A 14,330-nucleotide genomic window follows, 5' to 3' on the forward strand; every position below is an offset into this window, starting at 1 on the left:
CAATCTTCCCTAAAGACACATAAAAAAAACCCTCTTCCTTGAGTTTTCTTATATCCATAGATGGAAATATAATAGTAAGAGCAAAAGTGAGAAGAAAGGATTTTTTTAGATATGAAAAAAATCTCTCCATGCATTCCAGTGAATTAACAGAAAACAAAAACAAGAATAAAAATCACCCCGGTTTTTATACATGAGAAGGGTATGTTATGTGGGATGTACTGAAGGATGGAAGCAACCATTCCTGCAGAGACTTGTGAGGAAAGAGAAAAGGCCTTTGGTGAAGACTGGTGCTTCATCCAAGATGAAGCAGCAGCAACACCTGTGGGAAGGCAGGACAGGATCAGAATGATCAAAGCAGCATTGCAGCATCACAGCACAATCCACCCACCTGAAACCCTGTTGTATATGTCTTATAACAGGGGTGTCAAACTGCCGGCCCATGGGCCGGTTTCATCATACTGGAGCCGCACCCACCCCATTGCCGGCAATGGCAAAAAAGCACCGATACGTCGCGCAATGTCACGTGATGTCACGAGTTTGACATGCCTGTCTTATAATGTCACACACAATACAAAAGTTATGTTGCTTGCTGTGCAATGCCACAGAGCTGCTTTCAAAATAGCTAACATTCTTCTAGGTCCAAGTTCACACACTACATCAATGGTCTCAAACTTATAATGGTAGGTAGCTCTTCAAATCATCTTCTGTGGCCCAGATCATTGGTGGTCACTGTACAGCTGTACAGTGGCCTCCCATATCTCTCCAGAAGGTCTCACATCAAAAGCTGAGTCTGTGCACTTGGCAAGGCAGTACACTTGGCACAACAATGCCTGTTGTGCCTAGCAATATTGCCCACACTCTTGTAGTATGCCAAGTTCTTCTCTGTCAGGTGCAAAAAATCAGGTCCACTTGTGAAGTCCAATTAAACCAATGTATTGCTAATCATGCCTATGCACAAGAATCTTCTCAACTAATAGTCAACATCTGGTTAGAGTTAGATAAGGGCCAAAAGCATTTAAGGGAGTTTGGAATTAGTTTTCCTGTAGCTATGTAGGGATTCTAGGCTAATTCCTCTTTTCACTCCATCCCCAGGTTCTGCCATTCCTTCTCCTACATTCTCCTGAAGCTAATGCTTTCTGAGAAGAGACACTAGGTAGTGGGGCGTGGGGGGTGAGAAAGCTTGGCCTATCCATGGAAGAGAGCCCAGGAGATGAAGGCTAGCCAAAACAGGGAAAGAGGGGGCAAGGAAGGAGAAAAAGAGCAAACAAGTAAGATCTCTCTGCTAAGTAGTAGCAGGAAGGTCTATGCTGAAAGAAGAGAAAAGAGATTGAATGAGAAAAAGAGCATCTGTTCCATAAGGAGAGAGGGAAAAAACACACAACTAGGGCACTTTGAGTGGAGTGACCTTGCCATATTCATCTTGAGAAAAATATCTATTAACCTAATAATAAAACCAAATATCAGTGTTCTGCTTAATGAAATAGTCTGCTGGCTTAATGGCCAAAACAAAATAATTTTGTTTTGCAAGAAGCTTTATTCTGCAGTAAAGCTTTCACATTGATACATTTATTTTTAATGGCATGTACATTTCTGTACATACTGTACATTTTCTACATTTTTGGCCAATTTTTCAAATGTTGCAATTCATCTTTGGTGGCCCTCAAACTAATAGGTTCATCCTCATCAATTTAGATTAGAAAGCCCTTGACTAAATCAACCAGCCTGGTGGGCTAAGTTAGGTCAGAGTTTCCCGATCTCATTTAAGCTATGGCTGAATTTGCACATGAGGAGTGAATAGGAGGGTATAGCAAAACCTACATTTAGCCTTTCAGGTCTAACATCTATATGATACTTTAAACGGTTCCACTAGAAAGTTGTGCCAACTGAACTAGCAAGTAAAAAAGACTATTTTTGAGCAGAAATGTTTCCTGCAAGTAAGCAAGGAAGTGGTAGTGATGGTAAAAATTACATGCAAATTAGAACTAGAAGTTTGGTTTCATCTATCTATCTATCTATCTATCTATCTATCTATCTATCTATCTATCTATCTATCTATCTATCTATCTACTATTACAGCAGGGGTCTTCACACCTGGTCCTTTTATGACTTGTGGACTTCAACGAAGTCCACAAGTCATAAGAGGGCCAAGTTTGAAGACCCCTGTATTACAGCATCCATATCTTCATCTCAAATGGATGCAACTATGTATACTCCTGAAGAAAAACATAGATCTGAGTGGAAAGTTATGGAAGTGCAAAAACAAACAAAAGATAACTGTTACTGATCTTAGTTCCATAATTAATAAATGCTAAATGAATCGAGCAGTAGCCTCAAGGGCTTTTTTGCACTGCATGGACGATAGAAATTGAAAAATGTCATGTTCTTCAAAGGCAATAAAAAATGGAATCATCCCTTCAATATATAACTGGTATGAAATTCCCAATGGTCACCAAGTGGAGACGCTTTGGTTTACATACATACTCAAAAACTCAGAAAGTCACATACTTGTCTTGTGGCAATTTTTCCCAGTTTAGTATTCTATCCATATTGGGTTCCATGGGAATCAAAGACTAAAAACATCTGGCTAGGAATTATCCATGCTATAGAAGGTAACAAATAGCAGAGAATATTGCATAGATGGAAAGAGTTTGAGATGAGACTATATATGAGGTTATAAAGGCCACCATAGATAATCAGCTGTAAGAGAAAATTGCATCAGAGTCTCTTTGCTAGCAAAAGATTGTGAAAAGTCTTATTGCTTTCAAGAATGCTTCATTTTAAAACCTACTTCTCGATGACTTTTCAGATCAGATAGATGAGTTAGATAATATTATTTTGCCATACCATAAACTAAGGGTTTCTCACAGAGGAACATACTGACATCCAATAGATGGATGATCCTACCTTCCATGTGTTCATTCATCTACTTCTGAAAAAACCAAAGACCCAATGAACACAAAAGAAAATATATGTTTTGAAGTAGATGAAGGATTTCTTTTCATGATGAATAGATAGGGAACTTAATTCAAAGAGTTTTAGGAAGTAAGACTCCTAAAAGTCACTGCTGGAAGTTAAGGAAAAACACTCATAAGCAAAATAAATAAGCAGAACCTGCTGGCTTGGTTTATCTTCTGAACACTGTTAACAATATAAAAAAGATCACATTCTGATTTTAAAAAAAATCCTTTATCACTAAGAAGGGAACATTATGAGAGTTATTGGCTGAAATGTAGCCATAGAGAATGAGTAATGAATATCTTTTAGCAGAGAATCTCTTTCAATAAATTATTGAGCTACATCCAAATCAATTTAGCATTTAAAACTGAGCATGACAAAGGAAGTTAAGGTAGTATTTCACCATATATTGTGCAATGATGAACTTCAAAGACCAAAAACATAATACATGGAATTTTAAGAGACATGCAAAGTGCTTCCAAGATACGATTGCCATCCTAAGAATTTTATAAATTCTTGACTGGTGGGGAAATCCAAGATTAAATCAGAGACAGAAAATTTTATTCATGTGGGGATGGGCACCAGTAAGATTCTGGCTGCAGACAGAATGGGCACTGATGATTTCGCCCATTTTGAGAAACCCAGAAGATTTTATGGTATTGGTGGCTGAGGGCTGCGTGATTGGCCCAGAGAAGGAATTGTATAGAGAAAAAATGAACTTGGAATATCAAGCACATTCTACAAAAAGCTGAATATTAAATTGGAGGTATCAAAATGATTGATGTTCTTTGCTTTGAAGTGCACATTGACAGGAAAAATATTTGAGAATATTCTCTTCTAGCAATAGCCAGTTGAGACTCATGGATACTACTTCAGCAGTTCAACTAATTTCCAGAGGTTTCAGTAGGGATAGAAACTTTCAAGGTAAGCCAAGGCAGATTTAAAGTAATCCACTGGATCTTGGTCAAGGTTGCAAGATTTAGGTATCACTAGTCTAAAGAAAAAAAGGACTAGTGGTGACATGATAGCAGTATTCCAGTATTTGAGGGGCTGCCACAAAGAGGAGGGGGGCCAACTTATTTTCCAAAGCACCAGAGGGCAGGACAAGAAACAATGGATGGAAACTAATCAAGGAGAGAAGCAACCTGGAATTAAGGAGAAACTTCCTAACATTGACATCAATTAACCAGTGGAACAGCTTGCCTTCAGAAGTTGTGGGTGCTTCATTACTGGAGGTTTTTAAGAAAAGACTGGACAGCCACTTGTCTGAAATGGTATAGGGTCTCCTGCTTGAGCAGGGGGTTGGACTAGAAGACCTCCAAGTTCCCTTCCAGCTCCATTCTAACTCTTTCAAAGATCAGAAACATTTAAGGTATAGACAGAAACTGGAAAGGTTTCCCTCACTTTGGGTTCAGTGTCTAGGAAATACCAAGCTGTGCTTGCTAGTGTTATTCAAAAGTTTTCATGGAATCTACTGTCCACTCTTTAAGCTTTTTGATTGACAGATACTGTAGAATTAGGCATTTTTCAAGGCCTGCATGATCCAGCTTGGCAGACTATTATTGATATATGGACTATGTGTTTTCCTGTTCCAGTGTCTGACGCTGTTTATTTAACTAGTGTCAGGACATGGGAGGAATATGCTATCATTCCCTAATCCCTTTATCTCAATAATGGCATAGGTATTTTGGGGTTTTTTAAAATTTATATTATGCCAGAAAACCCTCTCTTGTCGATAACATGACATTTAAAAATTAAATAATACAGGGGTCACTGAAGAAAAAAATGGCTGACTTTAGCAAAGTCTGTTCCAGAGATATCTTCTGGATTGTGTAAAGAGTGAGACCCTATCTTACTAATTTTGTGAAGTTAAAGTCATTTCAGTGGGTTGGACTGAATTTCCCTCTCACTGAATTTGTTTTATTAAGGTGTACTGGCACACACAGCAGTAAATCAGACCAGTTAAGGGAACATTTGCAATGTGTCCTCCGTCCTGCCTTTGCTGGCAACTGCTGGAATTAGTAAGTAACTTACTTTTACATCTACCTACATCTCATTAGTGGGTGTTCTTTATTCTGCCAGTAGAATAGTCTATTATACTCTGAAACCATAGAATTTGACTGCTTAAGAGTTCATTCTCAAGAGGACCATTTTCATACTATTAGTTTACAGGGGATACTTTTTTTTACTTGTCTTGTAATTGTTACAGAAGCTACAAATCTAGCTGGAATGCACTCACAAGCCCAATTGCCATCATTAATAGTTGTGATGATGCATCAGAATGAGCTGTTTTCGCAACTTGTAGCGAAGCTGTGCATTTAATGGCTTCAGGGAAGCAAATCCCCTGAGCCTGCCCATTTCAGCTCTTGCCCCATTGAAAAGTTGACAATGACAGAAATATTCAAAGTAGATCCCTGCAGGATCTACTTTAACTGAGAATCCTGCAAGCAATCTGAAACGAAGAACCTGAAACGAAGAACCTTATGGATGATTGGAAGTCAGCGGGTTGTCAAGAAAACATTAATTTGTTTTCTCTTCTTTTTTAAAATAAATAAATAAATAAATAAATAATTGCTCACCTCCGGCTCAGGGGAAGGGCCCCTCTTTGCAAGCTGAAAGAAACAATGCAGCTTGAAAAATGACACTGGCAGAAATGGTCCACTCACCTCTTCCGCCTTCTTTGCAAAAGGGAATCGTACTCTGCCTCCTAAGAAGGCAGCCACGTCCGTACAGTTTCCTGCCAAACAATGCTACAATATATATATATATGAGTGCTGCCAGCTTCCATTAGCTCAGCAGCTCACACAGGCGAAAGGGCAGTATCTTGAAGGGAAAGCTATTGTAATTGCAATAACCTCAATTAGACCCAATTTAAACCAGAAGTCTGACAATCTGCAGTAATTAGAGATCAAAAGCTCTGCTTGGCCTGCTGGCACTGGTCCTTCCAAATCTCTTACTAAAGGGTGGTTGAATATGAGGGAGTCTTGTAATCATACTCTGTCTGCTCTGTGGCTGCAGACAAGGCCAGATCACATATCAGACACATTTCCTTTTCATGCACAATCACTGACCCCTTGAACTAATTAATAACCTTGGAAGGGAAGCAACAGAAATCTGTAAAAGAAAGAGACACCTGTTCTTGGCATGCTGAATAGAACAATAGATAGGGTTGGTATTCCATGGAAACTATTACACACACCTTTGGAATTAAGGCAAGTTCATAAAAGAGACTTAGCTTAAAAACCTCACTGGAGGTTTTTAAGAAGAGACTGGACAGTCACTGTCTGAAATGGCATAGGTTCTCCTGCTTGAACAGGGGGCTGGACTAGAAGATCTCCAAGGTCCCTTCCAGTTCTATTCTATTCTATTCTATTCTATTCTATTCTATTCTATTCTATTCTATTCATCAATGCAGAAAGTCAAGTTGCTTTGGCTGGTTCCCACATAGACCAGTCTATCTATGACTGCCTTATCCTTTTAGGGATTATCCCAGTTACTTTGGTTCCCCAGATCTGAAGATATGTCTGCACATATCTTCATTCCCCATCCACTTCCTAAATTAGCCCCTTTGATGCGAAAGGAAACCTTTTCTTTTTCCTTTTTCCTCTTACATTTCCTCTTGTTATTCTGTGGCTTCAACAAAATAAGAGGAAACGCCTCCCTATCTTCTTCTGTAGTCCATGGAAATGTTGTAGGAAGGGAAAAACAACCGAAAGATTTTTAAAGGAGAGGGGGAAAGGGGGGGATAAGAAGAGAAGTTTTGCAGTATTATGAGCAGAGAATGGAAAAACAAGGGGGATGTGCTTCATTCAGCCTGGGAGAGGTAAGGGTTGAATAAAACATGAGCTTTGGGGAGTGAGAACAGTTCATTGACTTAAGGGGCCGTTATTGGATCATCTTCAAGCTTTTTAAAAATGGCTGAGAACATAGCTGCTGAGCAGCCCAGAGCAAAATAGCTGCATGGGGCAGCGACTAGCTGCTTCAGTGAAGAAGTTGCACCAATCAGAAGCTATCGTTATATCAAAATCGAACTAGACTGTGATGTTTCTCTGTGTCATATATGTGTGTATATGTTGTTGTTGTTGGGTTTTTTATAGAGCTGAGTGCAATGAAATTTCATTTTAATGTATGCTGATTATTGTACATTTAACTGACAATAAAGTTTTTATTCTATTCTTCTATTATAAGTTCTGGAGACATCTTTGGACAGAAAAAGGGTGGTTATGAATCAGAGCAGGGCAGCATGGGCCTGGGATTCATTTGCAATGGGCTGAGAAGGGGAGGAGGCTGACAACTTCTGTTCCTGCACCCAGGAAGCAGTGGGTGACCTTTGCTGGTGATGGGCCAAACAAAATGTAGATTTATTTTTGTTCTTTCTATCGTACAAACCCAGTTCTTTGGGAAACCTGTAGGTCAGTAACAAAGAACACAAAACTTGCATACAAAATATTATGGTTGGGTTCAATCCTTGGCAGTGCCAGGAGATTAGTAAGGGCCTTTTCTTTTCTAGGGCAGTTGCAAATCTTCAAAAGACCGAAAGCTTCAGTGACAGTCCAAATAAAGTGTCTCTTCGAAATCAAAGGGCCACGTCGCCTCCCACTTTTAAGTGGCAGAGCAGTCACAGGCTTTCAACATGCAAAAGTGGCTTCTATGAATATGCAACAGTGACTTTCTTTGGAAGCAGGCTGGCCAACTGAAGCAGATGGCAGTATCTTTACGCTTCACAGGGGCAGACTGTCTTGGCTCTATAAAGCATTGTGCTGGATGGAGTCAGAGCAAGGGAAATGAGGCAATGAGGCATGGTGCATGGACCACAGCAGCAGGTTTCAAACTGCTGGCCCATGGGCTAGTTGCATCATATGGAGGCCACGCCCGCACTCAGCTCCAGCAATGCAAAAAAAGTCATGATACATCGCGACATATCATGTGACGTGGCAAGGACCATGGACCACAGGGACACCCATGGACCACAGGGACCTATTATTTTGTTAAGCCGTCTCCTCAAAAATAAAGTTTTTAAGATTCAATTTGTTCCTAAAATCTGGAAACTTATATTCATGATGTCTTAGTTACACTTTTGAGGACCAATTTATAGTTTAGTGGACCAAGATCACATTTTCTCCTTTCCAAGAATTTCTCAGGGAAACAATGTTTAATTCACATACTGAACTAAACACATTTCCTTTCCCAAATCAGATAACTAGAACTACTGGAAATATTAAGATATATTTGGTATATAATGCTTTCTGCTTGGAATCTAATATAGTTTTTCTACTTAGAATATAAAAATAACTATAGAAACTCCATCATTTTATGCTTCTGCAAACCTTCAGCTTTTTAACCCTATTTTCTTTTTATTCTGTTTTACTTTTATGGAAAAATATGTTCTGCCCTTGCTTAGCTGTTTTATGTTTTACAGAAGCCACCCACTCAAATGACCCTGGGCAGTCAACATCAGAAATGTAAGTTTAGACAATCTGGTCAAGTTGTACGTTTCAGTGAATAAGTAAGTGAACAAAAGATCCTTGATATAGTTCAAAAACAGTGAATATAGCAAGTGCATACATTTGGACAGTTGGTTGTTTATAACATTTCATGTGGCAGAATCAATAGCATCCGAATTTTTCTGGTAGCAAGCTAAGAGTTTTTTCATGCTTGTTTTTGGAGTGATTTTCTTGCTCATATTCCAGCTGCAGACCACCATCTCCATCCAGGCTACGCCCACTCCCACTGACCTTCATCATGGCAATCTCTGCAGCTCACTCTGTATTCTAGCCTAACCCATTCCTGCTGTTTCTCTCACCACCACTGCGATCCCTCATCTGCCCAATCTGTAATGTTAGCCACTCTGATATGATTTCATTCTCCAACAACCAGCAATCCAAATTGTTTTACCCTTCTCCTCTGTCGTCTTCTCACTGCCTCTGCTTCTGAATGTGGAAAAAAATGATAGTTCTGATGCCAAGTCTGATCCAGTCTGTTTCTAAGCCTTCTGTCTCCTATTTCCTCCCAGCCTTGATCTCCCCTCCCTTATCTGTCAAGTTTCTTCAATCTCCCAACAACCCATTCTTTCTTAGTTATTTTCATCTCTATTTACACATAGTCACCTAACCTAACTTGCCTACTTGCTTCACAAAAAGAAATATCATATCTGCAGGAACATCTTAAACAAAATTCTCTCTCTCTCTCTCTCCCTCCCTCTCTCTCTCATACACACACACACACACACACACACCATTCTGCTCCCATTATTCCCATCAATTGTACTTGGCCTGTTTGTCAATCATTACAGAATGATGGCAAAAACACTGTAGGAATGTTAGTTTTTAATTCCATGGGCTTTAGAAATGTTCTGTTTTTAGGGCAAAATATGTAACAGATCTGGGTTTAACATTCAGATGGACCAGCTTCATTCTGAAATGGCTACTCCTTGCTCCATAAACATCTACCACTTTGCAGTAAGCTATAGTATTAGCTCAGGGGCACATTTCAGATTTTTATTCCAAATCTTTCCACTTCTCTGCTTTTTTAGCATTTTAAAATAAATGCAGCCATTTATTTTTATAGGTTCAATGGTTGAGTCTGGGTTTCGGTGTGTACTTTGATTACAAATGAGTATCTCTTTTTTTCTTTCATAGTTCTGCCATGCTCATCTTCACTCACTTAAAACATGAGCACTTCCTTAATTAAAATTAACAAATTCAGCCTGCTGCAGAAGATCTAGCCTTCTGGAAATTTTTATTCAAGGTGTTAATCAGAAAAAAGTACATGAGTTTTGTGGTTCAAAACATCATTCAGATTGAATAATTTTATATTGGATTGTGGGGTCTCACCATACATTGACCTACAAACTGACCAAATGGGCTTGGTTTGCAGAGCAACTAAGTCACAAGCATACAAAACAAACCAAGGTTATCATGCTGGACAAATGCAGCCACTACTAGCTTCTGATCATCAAGTTGCTACATGACCTGCTTCCTTGTTTGCTTTGATTTTTCTCTCCCTTTTTATTCTTCTGCATTTTTCCGTTTTTATGTTCCATTAACTTCCTAGTTCAGTAAAAACCATACATAACTAGACATTTTTAATTCTACCTTTAGATATAGCTTGTATTTTTGGTTTTTGTAGTTATTATTACGGATTTTTATTTGTGTATTTGCTTTTTTTATATTCTCTCTTTTTATCTATTGTTGTGCACCACCCAGAGTCACCTTTGGTGAGATGAGTGGCTATATAAATTTGATCAATAAAAAAAATAAAATAACCCATGATGTTTTTCCCTGTTGAGATAAGCAACGTTATGTATAGCACATAAATAATATGAGGTCTAAGACACATGCTAGTTTATAGCAAACCCAAGTATATCTCATTAGTTCAGCCTCTAACTAGAAAGGGGTACCAAACTAGTTATCACAAAAATCAATCCAGGTTCTCTGCTGGATGACAAGAGAGTGGGGATGCTTTTAAGGTTTACAGCTAATTCAAAATTGGTCAGATAAATAGTTCAAAATAATCTTGAGAGGTTGCATAAATGGTCAGAAACTAATCGAACGCAATCTAAAAGAGGCAAGGGCAATGGAAACATAAATCAAATGTACAGCTATAGAATGAGGGATATTGCTTGGTACTAATATATGATAACAGTACTTGAAAAAAATATTTTGACACAGTAATTGATTGCCAACAGTATGATGTGGCTGCAGAGAAGGTATACAGTATGTAATTTTAAGCTGTATCAGCAGAACTATAAATTCTAAACCATTGAAAATAATCATTCCACTCTATTAGACTCTCATCAGATCCTACTTAAAATTTGTGTCCTGTCCTGACCACCAAACTTTAAAAATAGTGAAACAAATTCAGAAATAGGCATCAATGATAATTCAAATAACTTTAAAGAATGTCATGCGGAAAAAGATCAAGGCCTATTATTTCTTATTCAAGAGTTCAGAATATAAAATAATGGATTTATGTTTTTTTCTTCAGTATGAACTTGGTTTTTTTTTTTCTTCTTCTTTTCAATTGTGTTTGATTCTCAGAGCGTCTGGTCAGGTTCCTGCAGTTTTCTTTGCAAGATTTTTCATAAGTGGTTTGTCATTGCTCCTTCCTAGGATTGAGAGAAAGTGACTGACCCAAGTTCACCTAACTGGCTTCCTGTCTAAAATGGGGCTAGAAGTCATGGCCTCCTGGTTTTTAAGACAATTCCAAAGATTTTTTTAAAAAAGAAAAGAAAAGAAAAGAAAACCCTGCATAATAGTAATAACAGTTTGACAGCAGAATCAATTAACTCAGAGAGATGAAGGGTTATCTTCAGTAGATGTAATCAGAGGGAGATAACCATCTATCTGGAATGCTTTACTTTGCAAAATGTCTAAATTACATGAAATATTAATTCCATTCTGTTTTAGTCAGACTTCCCCCTCGGATATTGTGCCGAGTTCTGAGAACCACATAGAAGAAATCAGAGGAATCACAACAGTTCAGAGAACAACAAAATGATTGAAAGATTAGATACTTATATCAGTATAAACTGACTGAAGTAGCTGAGCACTGAGCTGAGCTTTAGAGAGAAAAAAATAACCAGAAAGAGTTCATAGTGATGATATCTATTTGAGTACTGATAGATATTCAAATACATACAAGGATGTCACTTTGATCCATGATCTCTTTTGAAGAATGTAGGATGAGAAATAGGGATTGCAACTGAATATTTTTTAAAAAATCTTATCTATAAGAACTGTAGAACAGTGAAAACAATTACCGATAGATACTGTGGTTTCCATTCATTGCATGGATTCAAGTAAAAATTAGACTAGGGGTCTTCAAACTTGGGCCTTTTATGACTTGTGGACTTCAACTCCCAGAATTCCTCAGCCAGCGTGCCTGGCTGAGGAATTCTGGGAGTTGAAGTCCACAAGTCATAAAAGGGCCAAGTTTGAAGACCCCTGGATTAGACCGTTCCTGTATATAACGCCCTGAGTGGAGGTCGGATTTGATTTACCTCTCTGATTTATTGATGGTGGCTTTGACCAGAAGACTGGATTTCTGCTTGTGGCAACTAGCACAGTCCAGGAAGCCATTTTTTCTTGACATGTAATTAGTTAACACAGTGTAATTCCTATATCTATTTCCTGGGAATGTAACATTTCATTTATTGAGACACACTTCTGAAAAGGTATGTGCAGGGTGACCATCAACTAAAAAAAAGATGCTCATATATTGCAACCCACTTTACTTCAGAGCAGAGAAACCCCTCCTATATGTCAATTCCACATGTAAAAAAATGGTTTTCCTCAAAGATCTTTGTCAGAAGTATCAGACCTACATGTGAAAAATGCAGCAAAATAATCTACAAAAGAGATCAAAGTTACTTGTGCTGAACCGTCTAATTCATGCTATCCTATGCATTTCATTGCTCCATGTTCCACACACACATTTTCTATCACAACAGCAGATAAGAGGATCTTGAACTTGAGCTGGGTACCTTCCAGCTTTATTTGATTAAACTTTATAAACAATGTCACATGAAAACTTGCTCACCTGAAAAAGTTCCTGCATTTTCATAAAATCATGAATAGTTAACCTGCTTTCAAGGTGTTCCTGTTTTTTTGCAGTTCCACAATCCATAGTTTGTTTCTCAGCAGTGACCTTGGTGGCTTTTGTCATGACATATGGTTCGTTATTCATGCTAATTAATTTTGTAGAAATTAATGTTTAGCTAGTCTGGAATTCCTTGCAGCTTTCAGGCCTTTTGGGAACTTAATTTTATTCATCAAGAATAGTTTTGGATAATTCAGCACAAGTTAAGAAGTCTTGTCTCTAGAAAGTTTTCCTGAAAAAAAAAAACACCTTAAAAAAACACAAATGGGGTTTTAAAAGGGGGAGGGAATCAAAATTAATTACAGACTTATTTTTATTTCTGACATCAGATCTTTGCACAGGAAAACCATATGTAAAGCAGAAAAAAATACATAAAAGTCTATATTGAATTCCATGCTAACAGAATCAACAAATTTATAATCATTTAATTTCTTTGGAAATGTAATAGCATCTGTTCACAAAGATGAAATTAGTTTTGCTTACCTTGTGATTAAAGTGTCATTTTTTTCATTAAAAAATCCATTATTTTTTCCACGCAGAGATGATTAGCTTCAGCATTTGAGTATGTACTTCATTGAAGTTACAAACATTTGGGAGGCCGTTTGAAATAGCTAGATTCCCTTTTCTTTGAACTTACATGTGTTTCTTAGCAACAATTGCACAACACAAGCTAACTAGCTTCCTTCACTGCTCCAGAGAACGGAAAGAAAAAAAAAATCCTGTTTAGCTTTTCTTAGCAAGGACTTTCAAAGCAAGACACAACAATGTAACCAAATCAGTATTTTGTTTTGTTTTTTTAAAAAAAACTTAAAGGACTTGGGCAGAATGAAGGGGAGTGTCTGCTTTTTGTATGCTTATTAATGTGTGATGCACTTAATAAGAGTGCAACATTCATAAGCACCTTAATGCACCTGCTTGCAGTACAATACATCCATAGATAAAGAGAGTGGATGCAATAAAAACCTGAAGATTATCTTCGCATTAAGTATTATGCTGGAATTTGCTTTCTATCAGAACCAAAAGCTGGAGTTGGGAGAAGTCTGAAACGTACATTGCAACTAAATGTAATCAACATTAGATCTCCAAGAACCACAAAAACTTGACACCAGTGATGAACTTCAAAGCAGTGCAGGATTCTGGAAGAGGAACACCCAGAATTTCATTCAGCAAAATGAATGAAAGGGCTCCTATATTATTAAAATTAAAACTCGTAGGGAAAAAATATCCTTCCCACAAAAGATTGGCTCACTAAAGTTAATACATTTTTAAAAGTTATGTTTTCCTTAAACAGCAATTTGCTTTGAAATGTTACTATTGAATTAAATAAGCTTCAGAGGAACTTTGAGACTGAACAAAGGCACGGAAGCGTGTACTGTATATAGTCCCAGGTGCCCACCCTTGAAATAAAGGCTGTACGTACTGCAGAATTTAAAGTAGTCTAACACAGCTAAAAAGCACAGCCTTCCTCTAATAAATATATTGATAGAATCCAAAAGAATCCATTGATAGAATCCTACAGGCACCATTACTTCAAATAACTCCTCTCACCAAGATGCTTGGGCATAATGCATCATCTAAGAACATTCCTTATCCTGTCCATTTCATTTTCTGCATTTTATTTCAGAACTAGTTAACTGTGCATACTACTACATGCTAATTACTACTAGCAGGACAGACACACTTTGCTTTTCATAATGGACAATAGAATCCACAACTCTGCTATTCTTTGTCTTAGCAATTAAACAGGTTTTCCCCCTAAACACAAACAAATTTAG

At 37.8% G+C, this 14,330-nt stretch overlaps 1 protein-coding gene across 1 annotated transcript in view; it reads right to left on the minus strand.

Annotated features, from left to right (window-relative positions):
- Window positions 1-12,642, minus strand: part of WDR49 (WD repeat domain 49) — an 88,785-nt gene extending 76,143 nt beyond the window's left edge. Inside the window, exon 1 of the mRNA XM_029285298.1 lies at window positions 12,496-12,642. Coding sequence (XP_029141131.1) covers window positions 12,496-12,642 — 147 coding nt within the window. The remainder of the gene's footprint in view (window positions 1-12,495) is intronic.
- Between the last annotated feature and the right edge of the window lie 1,688 nt (window positions 12,643-14,330).

Source organism: Protobothrops mucrosquamatus, unplaced genomic scaffold (assembly GCF_001527695.2).
Source record: "Protobothrops mucrosquamatus isolate PMUCROS unplaced genomic scaffold, P.Mucros_1.0 scaffold1482, whole genome shotgun sequence".
Lineage (NCBI taxonomy): Eukaryota > Metazoa > Chordata > Lepidosauria > Squamata > Viperidae > Protobothrops > Protobothrops mucrosquamatus.